Raw genomic sequence first — 19,446 nt, 5'->3', positions numbered from 1 at the left:
AATGGGCTTCTTTGAAAATGAAGCCAAACACTGGGTTTCTTGGAAAGAACCCCAACTGTAAGCCTTTAGCTCACCTGATTTCATTTGGAGTATTTGTATAATTTCCTGGAGCTTTCAAAAGCCTACCTTTGGCATGGGGTGAAGCAGAGGAAGATATAAGAGGCTTCCACCATTTTGTCTCTCTGTTTTTATCGTCTTGGTCTAGTTCAAAGAGGGAAGTGCTCACCTGCTTCGTTGGCATGATGCATAAGCTAGTTTTTAATCGTTCAGGAACTTTCTGGAACAATTTTTTCCTTGCCATCAGTATTTTGCATTGCAATGAAACCTCTGCTGTGGACATCCTCTCTTGCTTTTCTTTCTCTCTTCCTCATTCCTGTTGGCCACCCCCCCTCTTCTGTCTTCCTCTCCCACCCCCTTCATGTTTCAGTAGTGCCAAGGTGGCCTTGGGCTGTGCAAGGCAGCCTTGTGGCTTTTTTGTAAATTTTATTCAGTGTAAAAAATTTTTCGGGGAATAGTCTTATAGCCTTTTCATATCGAACCCAGTTGAAATCAGGAGCCCTGATTAGCACGTACCACTGCTGCTGACAACTTGCGGGCAGAGCCAACGTGGCTGCCTTTCCTCAAAAAGCCTGTCCCAGCCAACCCGACTGCTGGATTTCCACTGATTTCCAGAAGTCTCTGCTCCTGCTGCTATTGAAATAGGAACTCATGTTGACTCACTGCCCACTCTGCTGATTTTGCATTGTTGGTGGGGTTGCTGCGAAGCAGTTGGTGGCTTATTCTTGGGCTGTTTTTACATTTAACCCATTTATTGGCATTGATGTTGCCTCCGATTGTAGCAGTAACACTGGTGGTACAGTCGCAAGCTGGCTATATTGGTTGTCTTTCAGTGCTATTCGCACCAATGCCTCCCCCTCCCCCCCAGCCCTTTCCTCCCTGTCCTCCTTCCTATGATTCCATGAACGCCTTCTTGGTATGTTCAGAGGAGCATCCCGGTGCTCATCATGTGATAATTGTCTGTCTCGTTTTGTCTCTCTTCCCTCAATCCCTGCTTACGAAATCTGTGGGGAAGGGGCATTTCCTATGATGGGGCATTGAGAAGACCTAAGAGAAACACAGAGCCCTTTGCCTCCCAGAGGGACTGATCCTACTGCACAGAAAAGCACCCACATTGAAGCCCGTCAGAGTGGGACTGGAGCAATGCAGGAGGTTTCGGGGGCTTTTAGGCCAGAGTGCCCTCCCCTCACCGGGAACGTTCAGCCACGCCTCAGCCTGGTGTGTCGCTGTTCTGTCACCTGACAGTTGCACAGATGAGAGAGTCCTCAGATCACCAGCAAGATGTAAGGGAAAAAGAAGTCGTGGGGAAGTGTGGATGGCACATGAACCCTTTTTGCTGTAGAAAAGTTATCTTTGCTCATTCGGGAGCAGCAAGGACCTAAGGCCCTGACATCTGATTGGGGATTGAGCATGTGTTTATTTAGGCAGCCTTGTTATATTTGCATCCCCAGAATAATTAGTCACGAGACTGGAGTACTGGGAGACCCCTCTAGCCTGAAGGGGAGGTACTTCGTATTTAAAAACCACCAACCACTAAATAGAAAAAACAAAACTCTTCTATGACCCCTTATAGATTTTTGATAATGTTTTGCAGTTATTCCTTGCTGGATTAAATGAATGCACAGTGCTGTCCCATAATTGCTTTTATAGTTTGAGGCTTGGTGGCAGCTGTGGTTAGGGTGATCCAGTGGTGGCAAACCTCCTGTTACAAGCTCAGAGGCAGCTTAGTGAGTTTCTACCACACATTGCCTATACATCAGAACGGATCGGCGAAACCACCTAGAAGCCTGCTGTCTCAAGAAGTTGCCAAGCAAGTCCCAGGAAATCCAGGCTGTGATTTCCATAATTCAGTGAAGGATGATTACAGAAAATTGTCCAAGTCCACTGTCTTGGACATTTTCATTAAGTACCTATTGATGACTCCCACGGGTTTGTTTCTCCCCATCTCTGTAACCAAGGACCACAGACGGGCAGAGGAAAGAGTCCTAAGGCATCTCTTTGGACTCCATTCTCTTCCCTCTGAATGTGCCTACCCCTCCCACACCCAGAAAGGGGATGAAACACAGTGTGAGGGTCAGGCTCTTGAGCCTGGCCTGAAATACAGTGTCTGGGTGTGAGCCCGGTGAGCCCCACATGAAGCCAGTAGCCATGGCTGCCTCTTGTCTCTGCTGGTATTCCGCACGCTGCTCCGGATGTGCTCGGGATACTTGGCAGAGAAGTGAAATGAGAGCAGTTGTAGAGACGGGTGTCAGACAGGCCTGATACCATCAGATGTTGATCTCCTCATATGCAGAAATGGATCCATTTAAAAATGGGCCAAACTGTTTACATAGTAACAGATAGCTTAGTCTTAGGGCTTTTTTTTTTCTTTTTAATCCAAAATCATGCACTCGAAAGCAGGTTAATAAGGACGGGCTTAGCAGCCTGACAGCCTGTGTTCAAATCTCAGCTCTTAGGAGTGTGGCCTCAAGTAAGACTCACATTCTCATTTGTGAAATGGAAGCAGCAGCCCCTCTTTCAGAGCCGAGGTAGTGCCCACGCTCGCAGAGAGGAAACGGCCCCGAGCGGGAGCTCCTGTTGTTCATAATAACAGGCAAATCTGTAAATCCTAAGTCATACATTTATACGCTTGGACTTGTGTCCGAGACATCTTTCAATTCCCACATATAAGACCATCTGTGGCCATTTGAAGGTGAGGCTGTGGGGAAATAGGACAGTTGCTCATGATCTTCCATGTCCATTACCCAGATCCTTCTGCTCAAGTATTTTTGACATTCTAAAATGATCACTTTCAGAAATAATTCATGTCTGCTAGGAAAAACATTTTTAAATGAGCTAGTCTGTATGCAAAGGGACCACTTTTGGCACACGGGCCTTAATATTTTGCTTTCATTAAGTTTGCTTAAAAAGATGGACATTGTGGTGGTTTTCAGTGTGGTCTGAAAGCTAGTAGACCCCATCCCTCATGAGGCCTCCATTTATTTCCACCTTTTAGTTACATGGAGCTGTAGTGAAGTGCCCAGTTGTTCAAACACTGCTCATTTTCTCTTGTAACAACAAGCCAGAGTGTCTGCCTGGAACAGTGTTTTAGAAGCCTTCCACCCGACACAGAAAACCAATGAGATGGATCATATTCCATTCCAGGTGGAATTTTTTTAGTGTCGGATCTTTTCCTTTTGTTTCTTTCTTACTTTTTAAATCCAGTACCCCAAATCTCATTTGAGATATTCAATTATGTAGGACCTACGGGTGTTGTTTCCTGGAATTTTTAAACTCCTGGAAACCTGGATGAAAAAGTTTGTGTACTTAACACCCTCCCTGTTCCAATTCACCACACTGTGCTGTTCCAGTCACTGCCTGGTAGATGCCCACAAAATTACCCTAGCCACAACCAGTCACGTCAAATTATTTCACGCACATGGACAACATCTGTCCTGTGCTGGTTAACACCGCCTGGCTCCAGTCCATTCTGACAGGCTGTTTGCTCTTTAGCCCATTTTCCCCTTACTTGCATCCTCATCAGGATATTTGTGGCTAAAAGGCTAGTATTTTTGTGAGTGTGTACATAATTCTTTAGAAACTAGCCAGCACAAATCAAGAATCGAAGGGCTGCCAGACAGTAGTAGACAGGGCTTCTCTTGTATTGATAGTAATGATGTGTATGAATAAAGAGCACAAAGTAACTCAATTGCTGCCTAAGATCCACTGGGTCAAAGTTCCAAATTGATAATGTAGCACATGTATTTACAAATTATGATAAACAGTTCAGAGACCTCAGCTAAACTTCATCTGCCACGAACCGAGTCCAGGTGTCCTGGATCTAGTAGGTTCCATAACCCTTACTGAGCCCATAGGAAGTTCCATGCCGTGGACACCTTTGGGGATTAGATGGGACATCACTGGTCAGAAGCGACTAACTATAGACCATGACTAATGAATGGAAGGGTGTAGAAAAATCACTAGCGGAAAATGAATTATTTGTGAGTAATATAAGTAATGATCTAATCTGAACTCCTGAGGGCTTATAATGCATTTATAATCACTACAGATTTGTTTTAATTGTACATTTTCAGTCTGCACTCTCACCTTTTCATTGTGGCCTTATTAGACTTGCAAGATTGGAAAGGAGCTCATCCTGAGGCATAGTTATCGGTGAGCAAAGAGGATGACATGAGACTAAGTTCATAGCAAATAAGGAGCTCACCCAGGGTCACACTGAACCAGCACAGGTGGTAATAAGACCAGCATACCTTGGTTTTCTGACTCCAGATTGCAGGTCCCTTCCCTAGCAACTATGTTAATAAGTATGTCACCTCCCCCCTGAGTTGAATCACTTTGGTGGCCCCCTTTTTAACTTCCAGCAATAAAATAAAATAGAATATTGTTCCCTCAGCTGGTTGTCATTTTGAAGATACCAGATGGGGCTATGCTGATAATTCTCCCTTTCCGGGACATCTCTCATTTCCCACACACAGGCTCCTTTGTAGGGGAGGCTCTGGGGAAATAGGACAGTTGCTCATGATCTTCCGTGTCCGTTACCCAGGTCCCTCTGCTCAAGTATTTCTGACATTCTAAAATGATCACTTTGAGAAGTAATTCAAGTCTGCTAGGAAAAACCGGGTAATTCTCCTTGAGCTGCTAAGTTTCTTGGTCTGCCTGCCACAGATTAAGGTTTGCAGAGCCCACACTGCTGTGTCTGAATTAAATTTTCAACAAATCCTATTAAAGCTGTCTGAGAAGAAAAAAAACCTTTGATTAGTTTCAGGCAAGAACTTTGAACCTAAGGCTGATCCCAACCTTAAAAGTTGCTCTTCTCCCACATTTTTGTGGTCTTTACTAACTTATTTACCTGCTCTTCTTTCTTTTCTTTTTTTTTTTTTTTTTTTAATTCTAGATTCAAGGTATCTATTTTTGGGCACCTGTACAATGTCTGTAGCACTGCAGTAGGTGCATATTTTCCTGTTAGGATTTTGGAACCAAGAGCTCAATGCCCTTTGCCATCCTTTTATTTTCTACAGATGCTGATTCATTTAATTGTGGGCATGATGTAATGCAAAGTCTCTGCAAATAACCAATGACCCAACTCTGATGTGCTCTGCGACTGTAGGTTTCCACTCATCAAAGTCCCCATTAGTTATATCTCGTCATCTCCCCCAGAAATCCAGGAGATGGAAAAGCAAGCGTGAAGGATCGGACTCTGGGAATCGACCAATCAAGGCTGCTGGGAAAGTTATCATCCAGGACACTGCATGCCTTCTTCCTGTTCACAAATCACTGGGAGAACTGTACATGTAAGTCTGCCATACTTATCACACAGTCATCATAATGCATGTGGTTTTGTTTCTTTTTTTAAAAGTACTTTAAAAATATTAAAGTATTGGAACCCTTTTGGGGAGCCTGGGTGGCTCTGTCGGTTAAGCGATTGGCTCTTGATTTTGGCTCAGGTCATGATCTCAGGGTCGTGAGTTCAAGCCCTGTGTCGGGCTCCGTGCTGGGTGTGGAGCCTCCTTGAGATTTTGTCTCCCTCTCCCTGCACCCCCACCCTGTGCACACTCACTCTCTGTGTGTCTCTTTCTCTCTCTCCCTAAAAAAAAATAAGTATTGGAACCCTTTCTTCAGAAGAAGTTTTAGGAGGAGACCAGCATATGAGCTTTCTATTGCTGCATAACAAGGTACCACAAACTTAGCAGCTTAAAATAACATACATTTATTATCTATCTCGGTTTCCATGGGTCAAGGGCCAGGCATGGCTTAGCTGGGTCCTTGCTCAGGTCTCACCAGGCTGAAATTGTAGAGGTAGCCAGGTAGTGGTCTTATCCAGTGCTCAGAGTCCTCTTCCAAGCTCATTCAGGTTGTTAGCAGAATTTAATTCCTTGAAGACATAGAACTCGTTGATTTTCATCTTCAAGACCAGCAGGAGTTTCTCTCTGATGCTTCACTTTCTTTCTAAGTTCTCACCTGATTAGGTCAGGCCCACCTAAAATAATCTCCCTTTTGACACATTCACAGCAGACTGATTAATAACCTAATCTTGGGTGTGATAGCCCATCAGTATTCACTGGTATCACCCATAATTGAAGGGAGGGGATTATATTAGATGTGTGGTGGGAGGGGGCCTCAGAATTCTGCTTTCCATACCTATTTGTAAAATAGTTAAAAGCAGAGCCACTTTGGTTGTAGGGAGTTGGGAGAAGAGTGACAGGCATACAGAGGCTGGCCTTCTTCTTGAACTGGAACACATAACAAAAAGTGTTTATTTTGTAATACATACACAGCACACCACTCTTTGTGTTAGAAACCACAGTGTTGCACATATTTGAATTCCTTTTTATTCAACCGTTAAGCCTGGGGAAATCCACAGAAAAACCAGTTGCCAAATTGACATTTGGGGTTGCCTTCCTGTCCTGACTTCAGAGAGGTGAACAATTTCACCTTCCCCAGGCGCGAACCCACAGCCTGAGCTGCGGGGAAGCTTTTTCTCCATATTACGTAGCAAGAATAAAGCCTAAGGCCAACATGGATAAAGCATTTTGGATGACAACTAAAGAGGCAGTTTTTAGTTTGTCTGTTAAACCAGGGGTCACTGATTTAGGAGGTTAGACTAGAAAGAAACTTCTTATTAATTCTTTTTACATTTCAGATTGAATATGAATGATATTCAAGAAACATGCCAGAAGAATGCCACTTCTGCCTTGCTTGTTGGAAGGAAGGACCTTGTCCAGGTATTGTGCATCCCTCCTGATGGCCATCTGAAGTTTTCTTTTTGAGCCGATTGTTTTCACTTCATAATTTTGGTTTAGTGACCTTTCAGGGCGTGCTTCCTATTTTGCAATTCCTATCCCATTTTCTTTGCCAAACTGCAGGGCTAGAGCAGCTTTCTAAATCCTTTGGGTTCTCTCTTTTTTAAAGAATATTTATTTATTTAAGTAATCTCTACCCCCAATGTGGGGCTTGAACTCATGACCCCGATACAAAGAGTTGTATGTTCTTCCAACTGAGCCAGCCAGGCACCCTCCTGCTTTGGGTCTTCTTATTAGAGCTTAGTTGAGAAGATGCTAAAGCATGTACTGAGAATTTTTTATTACATTTCTACTCTGGTATCATGGTGATTGTTACACACATAAATGTGGATATCTGTGCCTTTGCCATTTGCACTCTCAATTCTGTTTTGCTGGGGTTTTTATACTTTTAAAAATGCTTTGTTTAAAAATGCTTTGTTTCGGGGGCCTGGGTGGCACAGTCAGTTGGGTGTCTGACTCTTGGTTTCAGCTCAGGTTGTGATCTCAGGGTCATGAGATCAAGCCCTGTGTTAGGCTCCAAGTTCAACACGGAGTCTGCTTTGGATTCTCTTCTCCCCCTCCTCTGCCTCTCCTGCTGGTGCTCTCTCTCTACTTCTCAAATAAATAAATCTTAAAAAAAAAATTCTTTGTTTCAAGGGGTTGGCTTAGTCAGTAGGGCATGTGACTCTTGATCTCAGGGTTGTGACTTCAGGTCCCATGTGTGGTGTAGAGTTTACTTAAAATTAAAGAAAAAAAAAATTGCGGGGGAGTTGCCTGGCTGACTTAGTCAGTAGAACATGCAACTCTTGATCTTGGGGTTGTAAGTACAAGCCTCATGCTGGGTGTAAAGATTATTTAAAAATAAAATCTTTAAGGGGCGCCTGGCTGGCTCAGTTGGTTAAGCATCCAACTTTTGATCTCAGCTCAGGTCTTGATCTCAGGGTCATGATTTTTAAGCCCTATGTTGGGCTCCATGCTACTTAAAAAATATATATATTGTGTGATCCTGGCCAGCACTTAATCTTTCTGAACCTCAATTTCCTCAACTATGAAATAGTCCTGATTCTAGTACCAATGAGAAAGAATAAGGTCATATATGTAAAACTCCCATACCCATATCTGCTAGATGGCAAATATCCAATGTATGGGACACTCGCCACTCTGTTCCTGTAATTATTGTCATCATTTGTGGCATGGTACTTGTAAAGAGACGGAAATGGCATTGGTGCAAATGCTTGAAGAATGTTTTTTTTTTTGTTCTTTTTTATGCACATGTTGATGATGCTATGTCTATTGTTTTGTAGAGAGTTGCAGAAATAAACCCAAGTGTCAACTATTCCTGTCAAAGCCCTTTAGGAAATGTATATTAAGAGTGAGGAAGTAACAGGGTGCCTGGGTGGCTCAGTCCTTTAAGCCTACGAAGACTCTTGGTTTTGGCTCAGGTCATGATCTGAAGGTCGTGAGATTGAGCCCCACACCAAGCTCCACACTCAGCAGGGGGGTCTGCTTGAGATTCTCTCCCCTTCTCCCTTTGCCCCTCCCATGTTCTCTCCCTCTTTCTCTCTAAAATAAATCTTTTTTAAAAAAGTGAGGAAGGAACATGCCTAAATTTTCAGCCCGAATAGTAAACATCCTGTCCTATCCCAGAGAGACATTAACTTCTCTCATCAACTGTTCAGGTGGGTCATTGGTTATAGAGATAAAAGTAAACCTCATGTATTTTGTCTTAATCAGTACTTGGGTGCCTGAGTATATTGGTGCCACCTAATTTAATTGATTTTTTACATATCTGACGTGTTTCCCTACCCATTTTTCAGTATTTTTGCTTATTCTTTTTTTTTAGATTATAGACTCCTCGATTAAAGTCCGTATTTTCTTCTTTTCAAGTTTCTCACAGAGTCTAGGATAGTATTTTCCAGTTAGTGGGCATACAGTGATATATTGCTACTAAGAAAGATTTCCCAATAGTATTCCATTTTTAAAAGTGTGGAGGGAAGGAGGTTCTGTTGACGGCATGATGTACTTAATATTAGCATGTGCTGAATCTTGGAGTTAATAGACACCTAATGGATATTGGTTTCTGCTTGATGACCCCAAGCCCTGCAGGATTTCAAGTTTGGAGATATTCCTCAGACTTGATGTCAACAAAAAGTCTGTTTTGACCTGGCCTATTTTTCTTTAGCTTTGAGAGTATACTGCAACTTTTGTAGTGAAAGCAACAAAGTTTCCCTTTATTTGGGCAAAGGACAGATCTGAAATGTGATAGGAGATGCTTTTTTCCCCCCTCTCCCTGCCTGTTCACTAATGAAGCAACAGAAGAAGTCACTTGAGACAACCCTTTGGGGTTAATGCGTGGTGTCATTTCTTTGAAATTTGCTTAATAAAAGTTTTTAAGACTAGTGTTTCTTGAGCATTACAGTCCCCAGAGAATCTTGTTAAAATGCAAATTTTGATTCGGTATGTCTGGAAGGAGACCTGATGTTCCCAGTTTTTGTTGTCCTCAGAGCAGCAAGGCTGTAGGCTATATGTGGAGGAAGGTGGGGTTCTTTCATGCTTCCTGGTCCTTTCCGCACCAGTCTGACTTCAAGTGTTTCTCTTCGATCTGTTCCAGGTTTGGTCGCTGGCTACAGTCGCTACAGATCTTTGCCTTGGTCCCAAGTCTGACCCAGATTTGGAAACACCCTGGGCTCGACATCCATTTGGGCGACAGCTGCTGGAGTCCCTGTAGGTTTTGAGAGCTAAAAGTGAGGAAAATGAGTGATGTAAATTTTAGGTCTGTAAACACTTGCAGTATGTTCATTGAAGGGATATGAGGAATGGGAAAAAGTGAGATCTTTCCCATTAGTGCTATGATAATTTCTGTGCAGAACTAACTTCTTATAGCAGAAGGAAGTAGACAATATTAGTCATTTACAACAAGGATTTGAGACTCATGTGTCCTTTAGAGACTTATGCTTTAGCCCATGTCACACCAGTCTGAACACAGGAGTTTGAACTCTTGAAATGCTAAATTTCTTGGGTGCTATAGAATTTTGCCCCCAAGAGCAGACTCTCTAATTCCGTGTTGACTTACATGTTTTCCAAGGGCGATAATGTTTTTACCGTTTGGCAGTTTATGGAAATATTGAATTTGTGTTGGATTTATTGCACTTTAATGTGGCAAGCTGGAAATACAATGTGAAAATGGTTTACCACTTGAACCTTCATAACCGTGAGGCTCAGAGCCTGACAGAGAGACAGAAAAGCTCTAATTCCTTCAGGTGGAGGATTGCTTGACTTACTTGTTGAGGCTGGACGTGGGACCTGTGCTGAAGCTTCAGTCGCCTCGTGGTGACGCAGGGATGATAATGGTGGTTCTAGCCACATCACATAAGGCTCAAGTATGATGGTATGAAAACACTTTAAGAAATACCATACATTGGGGCGCCTGGGTGGCTCAGTTGGTTAAGCCACTGCCTTTGGCTCAGGTGATCCTGGAGTCCCGGGATTGAGTCCTGCATCGGGCTCCCTGCTGAGCAGGGAGTCTGCTTCTCCCTCTGACCCTCCCCCCTCTCATGCTCTCTCTCTCTCTTTCATTCTCTCTCTCAAATAAATAAATAAAATAAAATAAAAAAAAAGAAATACCATACATTGCTCGGTAGGAAAGTATCAGTATCATTCCATCACAAAGACCAAATCGTTCTGATCCCTACCTCACATCCTAGCATAGTGGTCCTAAAAGGAGCAAAGAGGATGTGAGTACCTAAGAGCTAAAAATATTCCTTGTTATTCTTATTTAATAGTTCATATTCATAATTCCACCTTCGTGTCTTTTGCCAGCTCTCCATACCATGGTGGTGGTACAGTGTTCTGAGCACCTTCATGTAGCATTAGGTTACGAGAGAAGAGTGATCCTTCTTGGAGTTGGGGAGACCAAGAGCACATGCATGGCCTCATTCAGATGTTAGTTTAGTCCACTTAGTTCTTGGAGAAGCCACACTCAAGTCTGAGCCATGCCTGGATGCCAACTAGAAGCTTTCAGATGGGTTATCCAGCTCATTTGTAATACTTGGATACATTCTTTTCCAAAACAAATTTTTTTTTTTTAAGAGTCACCGTTCAAAATTTATTTGGTATTTTAGTTGGTATGACACTTAGTTGGCTGCATTGTCTTTTTTTTTTTTTTAAAGATTTTATTTATTTATTCATGAGAGACAGAGAGAGAGAGAGAGAGAGAGGCAGAGGGAGAAGCAGGCTCCCAAGGAGCAGGGAGCCCGATGCGGGACTCGATCCCAGGACCCCGGGATCATGACCTGAGCCGAAGGCAGACGCTTAACCATCTGAGCCACCCAGGCGCCCATGCATTGTCTTTTTACGTTATATGGCCATGTACACTATATTCTGACATACATGGTACACAAAGTAAGATCCTTTAGGACAGTTATGCACAATACACGCAATATTGAATTTATACATTGCATCCCAGAACGTGACTGACTGGAAAAGATGGACTAGGCATGTCGGGTTTTGGGGGAAGGAACCCGAAGTGACAGAACACACAGTAAACACACATCTGGTATGCAGAGCAACCGCAGCTCTGGCAGTGGAGCCTCTGAGACGGTGGGGCTAACTTATGTTAACCAATTTAGGGCTACAAAGACAGGTATCATCCAGTACCAGGATACAGCTGCAGGGTTTGGTGAACCATTCCTATTTGGAACTTTAGGAAACTGATGTTTTTTCTTAGGCCATTTTAATATTACTTGAGTAACAGATCAGATAAGGACAATATACACAACCTCCAACTAAAATCCTGCTATAGTCTAGACAGTGAAGTGGTACATTAGAAAACTTTAAAACTGCAGCTCCTTTTGGATCCCCCAAAGTGTATCTGCACTCTTCTTCAAACGGGCCTCCTCCTCAGAAGTCAGAGTCACCTTCACAACATCTGAAATTCCATTCTGTCCCAAGATGCGAGGGACACTAAGGAAGACATCATCTTTAATTCCATAGAGACCCTTAATCATGGTGGAAATTGGACGCACCCGCCTAAGATTCTTCATTATACTTTCGGCCAGATCTGCCACAGACAGTCCAATGGCCCAGGAGGTGTAGCCTTTCAGTTTGATCACCTCATAGACACTGTCAACCACCTGTTTGTGAACCTCTTTCCACTATTCCTTATCTGCATCAGTGCCTAAGTCAGGGTGCAGATTCTTCTGAGAGACACCAGCAACATTCACTGCACTCCATACAGGCACACTGGAGTCTCCATGCTCCCCAAGGACCCACCCGTGACAGCTTAATGGGTGAACTCCCAGTCTTTCCCCCATTAGGTAACGGAACCAGGCTGAATCCAGATTGCAACCACTTCCAATAACACGGTTTTCGGGAAAGCCACTTATCTTCCAAGCCACATAGGTCAAGATATCCACTGGATTGGAAACGACAAGCAACTTGCAGTTTGGGCTATATTTTACGATATTAGGAATGATGAACTTAAAGATGTTCACGTTACTCTGGACCAAATTAAGACGGCTTTCTCCCTCATGCTGACGTGCCCCAGCTGTGATAATAACCAGCTTGGAGTTGGCAGTCACGTTATAGTCTTTGCCAGAGACAATTTTTGGTGTTCTAAGGAAAAGGCTGCCGTGCTGGAGATCCATCATCTCTCCCTTCAGTTTGTCTTCCATGACATCAACAAGAGCAAGTTCATCTGCCAAGTCCTTCATTAAGATACTGATGGCACAAGCCATGCCAACAGCACCAACCCCAACAACTGTGATCTTATTCTGGGGGGTATGTTCTTCCTTAAGAAGATTCTGAATCAGCTGATCTTTGAGAGTTGCCATTTTGGACTTAGAACCAAAAGGAATTGGGAGTGCATGTCGGGCGGGCGGGTGTCAGCGGCACGCGAGGTTGAATCTGGACTTGGCGGCAGCGGCTCCGACACTCCTCCAAAACAAATTTAGCCATACTCAAAGTACAGTCTGCTAGGTCTATAGAAAGCCCTGGTTCCTGACGATTTTGTGAAGCAGAATTAAGAAACCTCCCTTCTATCCCTTTGTCAGCAACCCACCACAACTGTGACAGTTAGCCTTCTTCTATCTCTTCTCTTGACTTTTTTTCTCTCATCTTTTCCTCCAGGTTGGCTCACTACTGCCGACTCCGGGATGTCCAGACATTGGCCATGCTCTGCAGCGTGTTTGAAGCCCAGTCACGGCCTCAGGGAGTACCAAACCCCTTCGGACCCTTTCCTGGCCGGTCCTCTAACCTTGTGGTGTCCCACAGCCGATATGTAAGCCTGCGGCCTTGTGTGTTGTGTTTGACTCCTCCTAAAGGGAAGCGTGTTCTGACTCTGCTCCTGTTTGTCCTGCAGCCCAGCTTTACTTCCTCGGGCTCCTGCTCAAGCATGTCAGACCCAGGGCTCAACACTGGTGGCTGGAACATAGGTTGGTATGGTGCTGACTTGGCCACGCTGGATTTCTGGTACTTTAAAAACTGTCTGTGAATTGTTACTGTGTCAGCTTCAGTTAATAGATGCACTCTATATTTTCCTTGCTTCTCATTTCTCTCCAAATTTAATATGGTGGGGATGCTGTAGTTAGCAAGGCCTGGACTTGAACAGGCCAGTTTCTGGTATGTCTTTGTGCCTGGCTGGGTGGCTTTTCAACTCGTAACCTTGAGAGACTGACAGTGGGACTTTAGTGTTTACCCGGTAAACCCAACCCTCATTCTTTCTCCCTCACATGCCCCCTGCCCCACCCCAGTCATCTGCCACTTCTTGTTAGCTGTTGCTTCCCACATACTTCCTTTCAATGTGGAGAAATAAAGATTTCTCCAGCTGGCCGTAAAGGTCTATTTAACAAATAAGTGTATTTGTGTCCGGATTTTTGAAATTTCTTTTTAAAAATCATCTTAATTTTCTTTTTTTTTTCCTTTTATTTTTATCTTATATAGAACTTGAGTGAGCTTGGTGATTTAGTTTTCCAATCTACAGAATAGAAGCTACACATATAGGGACTTTGAAGTAGGAGGTGACGCCTGTTAGAGGCAGGGCAGGCAAAGAAGTCGTGGTTACGGTAGTTTGACAGGAAGAGTTACAAAGTATTAAGAAAAAAAAGAAGACCCAAACCAAAAACAGAAGTTTGTGGCCAGTAAGTACAGTGTCAAATAATTTTCTGAGGGAATATCACTGTCTTGCCAACAATGATTCTGTGTCATGCAGAAAAACATTTTAACAGTACTGTTTGCACAAGAAGTCAGGAAAATTCATTTTATTATATTCAAAATAGTTTTAAAACTATGAAACTTTACAATGTTTTGAAATTTTAAAATGTTTCAACAAAATGAAGTTTCTCTTTCCTGGAAAACCCATTTAGGGAAATAGGGTAGGAAAGACAGAAATCTTGTTCCTTTAATTGAGAGGTTATAAAAGTAATTACATGGGGGCACCTGGGTGGCCCCAGTTGGTTAAGTGTCCAACTCTTCGTTTTAGCTCAGGTCATGATGTCAGGGTTGTGAGATTGAGCCCTGCATGGGGTTCCACACTTAGCAGGGAGTCTGAGATTCTCTCCCTCTCTCTGCCCCTCTGCCCTGCATGTGTGTGTGTGTGCACATGTATATTCTCTCTCTCTCTCAAATAAATAAATCTTAAAAAAAGTAATACATGCCCAGTGTTACAAAAAGCATTATAGAAGAAAATAATCACTGAACCTCCACCTAGAAATAATGTCTCTTAATATTCCAAAACATTTTTCCCAATCTGTGTGTGTGTGTGTGAAAGGTCATTCTATATATATGATTTTGTGTTCTGTTTTTAATTTTATCATGAACGTTTTCTCACGTCATTTAAAAAGTCTTTATCAGGGCGCCTGGGTGGCTCAGTTGGTTGCGCGACTGCCTTCGGCTCAGGTCATCATCCTGGAGTCCCGGGATCGAGTCCCACATCGGGCTCCCTGCTCAGCGGGGAGTCTGCTTCTCCCTCTGACCTTCTTCCCTCTCATGCTCTCTCTCTACCTTTCTCTCTCTCTCTCAATAAATAAATGAAAATCTTAAAAAAAAAAGTCTTTATCAATAACGACTGCTTTATTTAATATTTTATATCACTGTACCATAATTTGCGGCTTAATCATTGTGTGTCTACTTAGTTATCAGGTTACCTTAACAGTAAATATCTAAATAAAAAGGTAAGGCTAGGAAAGAGTTCTGCTTAGTTATATTTCTCAGCATCTGCAGCTTAGCTTATTTTTCTTCCAGTGACTAAATTGAGCACACTCTGCATTATGAGAGTTTTCAGACACTTTCCAAACCTTGTCTAATTTCCCTCTTCCCTTCCCATTTGATTTGCTTCAGCGGGAAGAGAGGCAGAACATGTCTCCTCACCTTGGGGAGAGTCTTCTCCAGAAGAAATCCGCTTTGGGAGTCTTACCTACAGTGATCCCCGTGAGCGAGAACGTGATCAGCATGATAAAAATAAAAGGTAACAACCTTCCCCGGTGAGAGCTGCAATTTTCATAATGCTTAGATTTCCCAAAATCAAGACTCTTGCTGTAAGAAAGCTATGTTATGTTCATTTGGTATTGAGCTTGTTTTTTCTTTTTCTTTTTTTTTTTTTTTTTAAGATTTTATTTATTTGACAGAGAGAGACACAGCGAGAGAGGGAACACGAGCAGGGGGAGTGGGAGAGGGAGAAGCAGGCTTCCCACGGAACAGGGAGCCCGATGCGGGGCTCGATCCCAGGACCCTGGGATCCTGACCTGAGCCGAAGGCAGACGCCTAACGACTGAGCCACCCAGGCGCCCCCTGAGCTTGTTTTTTCTTAAAGGAACTGACAGGCAATCTTTTGAGTTTTATCCAGGCTTCTGGACCCCGCCAATACCCAGCAATTTGATGACTTTAAGAAATGCTATGGAGAAATCCTCTACCGCTGGGGTCTGAGAGAGAAACGAGCTGAGGTGCTGAAGTTTGCCTCCTCTCCTCCGGATCCTCATAAAGGGATTGGTGAGTACGAACTTCTTTTCCTGTCACTATCTGAAAGGTCCTATAATTTAATTTGTCCCTGAATGTAAGACTTGGAGTGAAGTCTTTTAGCTTCTCACTTAGAGGCGGAAATTTCTGAAGCATTTTGAGTCTGCTTTCCCCTTCCGAAAACCCTTGTATTTCATGACGAGAGTACATTTCTAAGTGGAAGTAGTTTTATATACTGTACTCAGATACTGATTTGAAGGATTTCAAATTCATATATTCAGCTGAGACATACCGAGCTCCTGTGAGGCACAGTGCTAGCACATTCCTTCCCCTCATGGAACTCACAGACTAGTGGGGGAGAAAAATTAAGTAACTATAGGTTGTGATCAGTGTTTATGAGCAAACAAAAACGATGTTGGCGCAGGGAGAGCAGGAAGGGAGAATTGCAGGTGATGTCTGGCTGTGTACGGGGAGGGCCTTTCTGAGGGGCTGAGGTAGAGGGAGGAGAAGCCATCTGTGCAGAGGGCAGCACACATTAAACTAGTGAAGGAAGGCCAGTGGCTAGAACACAGTGAGCAAAAAGAAGGGGTACCAAATTAGACTGTAGGATAATTAGGAACTTGCAAGTCATGGTTCAGAATTGGGATTGTATTCTGAGTCCAGTGGTAAGCTTCAAAGGGTATTAAGAGATAAGTGACATGCTCTGGTTTCTATTTTAAGAGAATCACTGGCTGTTATATGAAGAAAGGTTTGGAGGACAGTGCGGTAGAAGTTTGAAGACTGTTAGGGTAGTCAGAGGGAGATCAGCGGCCTAGTCTCAGGTGATGTCAGTGGAGGTAGAGAGAGGGGGTAGATTCAAAATACTTCTTAGAGGTTGACTCCACATATAATGATAACAAATTGGATGTGGGATTGAGGGGAAGGGACAGAGCTTAGATGATTCCTGGGTTTCCAGCTTGGGTAGCTAGGTAGGTGGTGGTGCCATATTCTAAGATAGAAGAGGCTGGAAGAAAATTAAGAGGTCTGTTTCGGATAGCTGGAGATGTGTATGAGCTGCCAGACCGTGAAGTCATGTAGGCGGCCAGATGTGAATCTGGAGCTCAAAGGGTGGCCTGGGGCAAGAACTAGCAATTTTGAGAATCTTTAGCATGTAGGTGGTACTGGAGCTGTGAGAATGGGTACATTGACCTGGGCCCTGGGGTGGGAAGGAAGAGTACAGGGAGAGCAGGAGCCCACCCACTCCGGGCCTTGAGGGAAGCAAGTACCTGCAGACTCAGAAGGGGACACCAGTGAGTTCTGGGGAAAAGCGAGAGTGTGATCTGAAAGGAGCTAAGAGAAGAGTTTTAAAGGGTGATGTCGAAGACCACCAGAGAGGGTAGTCTGAACACACATTGATTTCCTCTCTCTCCCAGAGCCCCCCCTCCCCAAAGCGTCTATCCAGAGCTTTCCTGAAAAGGCATAATCGTGCGAAGAGAATCATGTTGTTGGTAGCATTTGGGACCAGGGAGGCAGATAGCGTAGTAGTAGCTGATTTTACAGGGCCTAAACTGACAGGCAGAAAAACAGTACCGCACAGTACCACACATGACAGAACCCCCACCCCTCTCCAGCCCCCTCCCCTCCCCCGACCACCCCTGATGGCTCAGGATTTAGTGATGCATGGCACCTCTGGAAGTGGCACGAAGGTGAGACTAAACACAGGAGTATTGTTTGATGGCTTTTTTAGGGTCCCCAGGTCCCTGATCCTAGTTTGCAGAGCAGGTTATGAGCCTGCCTCTATCACAACAGAAAATCTGGAATTTTCGTTCTCCAGAGAAGGCAAACAGCTTTCTAGCTTGAAAGGGCCCACGAAGCACCTAGTGTAGTGAGTGAAGAAAGACCCGGGATAAAGAGAGTACCCTGGGAGCTTCCAGAGAGAGAGAACAGGTCTCATGCAGAGGATAAGGAATATGGGCAGCACCACACTTCTCCGGAGCGGTGAACCAGATACTAGAAAGGAGAGGACAATGTAGCAGTGCCTTCGGAAGTCTCCAGAAAATGATTTCTAACTTAGAATCCTGCCCCCAAATGATTAGTCACGTGTAAAAGTAAACCTTCAGCCTATCCAGGAAGGCAGGGAGTCGGGATGATGGTAAAGGGAGATCCACATGGCAGACCGAGAGACAGACCCATCCAGGTTGGAGCTTCAAGAGCACTGTCTCCAAGAAGAGAAAGTTAGAAAAATAGCTAGTGGATTTCAGTGTCCAGTATATTTATAGAGACTCAGATATTTGAGAGAGGGTTTGCAAGTGAATTATGATAAACTAAGCAAACAAAAACAAGACGGTTACTAAGAAAATCTAAGCATGCGAGAAAGGAAAAGTGGTCATGGTACATGGCTTGGCTTGAATAATGTTCACCTGGATAGATGATGGGAAAACAGAACGCTGATCTAACCAAGTAATAGTGGAACTGTGTGGGGAAGATGAGGGATGGGGTATGTGTGTGGCTAAGGCGAATTGGGGAGTGAAAGAAGCTTCCACGGGAAAGTTGAGATAATGCTTAAATGTGGAAATTAAGAATTAGCTTTGTACAGGGGTGTTTGGAGATAGAAGGTAGAAACAAAAAGTTAAGTTTGAGTTGGAAGGATTTCCTCCTGGGAGTGATGGGCGAAGGGAGTGGAAGGGAATGCTGATTTTGTTAATCAGACATATAACATTATTTGACTCTTTTAAGTTGTACGTATGTAGGTTTAATTAAAAAACCCAAACAAGGTGCCTGGCTGGCTCAGTTGGTGGGGCATGTGACTCTGGATCTTAGGGTTGTGAGTTCGAGCCTCATGTTAGGTGTAGAGATTACTTAAAATCTTAAATAAACCAGAGTAATACAGAGATTGAGATATCAAGTAACAAGGATTGTTTTAATATGGATTATTTTGGTGTATGTACTTCAGGAAATGCAAAGGTGCAAAATGTTATTTGGGCAATGTGTTTTTCAGAGCATCTAAGTGCATGAAAGTGTATCAGAGAGAGTAATGAAGGCCTGGAGCAACTTGTGATTTAGAATTAGTTTTCAGGAAAATATACGAATCACAGAGATAGGTAACTGATACATTGCGCTCTTACTGACATCTATTATTATAAGCATCCTGCCAAGTTCTCTTGGCCATACAGGGAAACACAAGGTGTGGTTTGGGGGGTGGTGTCAAAAAGTCTATAATCCAATCAGAGAAGTAAAACAGGAACTCATGGAGACTTAAATGGTCCTGAAGAATGAATAGTGAGAGCTAATACCGTCACAAACAGTATTGTAGGATTTCAAAGGGGAGGGATTATGAAAGATAGACTCAGACAAAAGCATTATGTATTTTCATCTTCATTATTTATTACTTTGGAAGAAGTGGACTTCTCACATCTAGCAAACAGCAGATACTGAGAGAAAACTACTCCAGGGTTACCACAGCTACAGTTAGTCTCCAAATTGCTGGAAAATCAGCAGTTTCCTCTCAGACTCATCACATCTGCAAGGGTCATCCCATATCAGCAGCAAATTTTAGGGATAAATTGTGTTCATTTAAGGGGTTAGATTTATAGAAAGGGCTCGAGGCTTCATTTATTTTGAGGAGGTAGTCAAGCAATTTTCTGCTTCCGTTTATTTAAAGTCTTATTTATTTGGCTGGTTT

The 19,446-nt window shown here is 43.5% G+C and overlaps 1 protein-coding gene and 1 pseudogene across 1 annotated transcript in view; one reads left to right on the top strand and one right to left on the bottom strand.

Moving 5' to 3' along the window:
- WDR59 (WD repeat domain 59) overlaps positions 1 to 19,446 on the top strand; it is an 84,025-nt gene that overhangs the window by 61,237 nt on the left and 3,342 nt on the right. Inside the window, exons 19-25 of the mRNA XM_028092901.2 lie at positions 5,215 to 5,348; positions 6,698 to 6,779; positions 9,448 to 9,560; positions 12,963 to 13,113; positions 13,195 to 13,267; positions 15,171 to 15,297; positions 15,676 to 15,818. Coding sequence (XP_027948702.1) covers positions 5,215 to 5,348; positions 6,698 to 6,779; positions 9,448 to 9,560; positions 12,963 to 13,113; positions 13,195 to 13,267; positions 15,171 to 15,297; positions 15,676 to 15,818 — 823 coding nt within the window. The remainder of the gene's footprint in view (positions 1 to 5,214; positions 5,349 to 6,697; positions 6,780 to 9,447; positions 9,561 to 12,962; positions 13,114 to 13,194; positions 13,268 to 15,170; positions 15,298 to 15,675; positions 15,819 to 19,446) is intronic.
- LOC114200796 (L-lactate dehydrogenase A chain pseudogene) lies at positions 11,582 to 12,695 on the bottom strand (annotated as a pseudogene).

The sequence above is a fragment of the Eumetopias jubatus genome, unplaced genomic scaffold (genome assembly GCF_037043125.1).
Source record: "Eumetopias jubatus isolate StellerSeaLion01/CBP00866 unplaced genomic scaffold, mEumJub1_p1.0 scaffold_10, whole genome shotgun sequence".
Classification (NCBI taxonomy): domain Eukaryota; kingdom Metazoa; phylum Chordata; class Mammalia; order Carnivora; family Otariidae; genus Eumetopias; species Eumetopias jubatus.
Note: the sequence above shows the minus strand (reverse complement) of the source record. Positions and strands in the feature narration are given on the sequence as shown.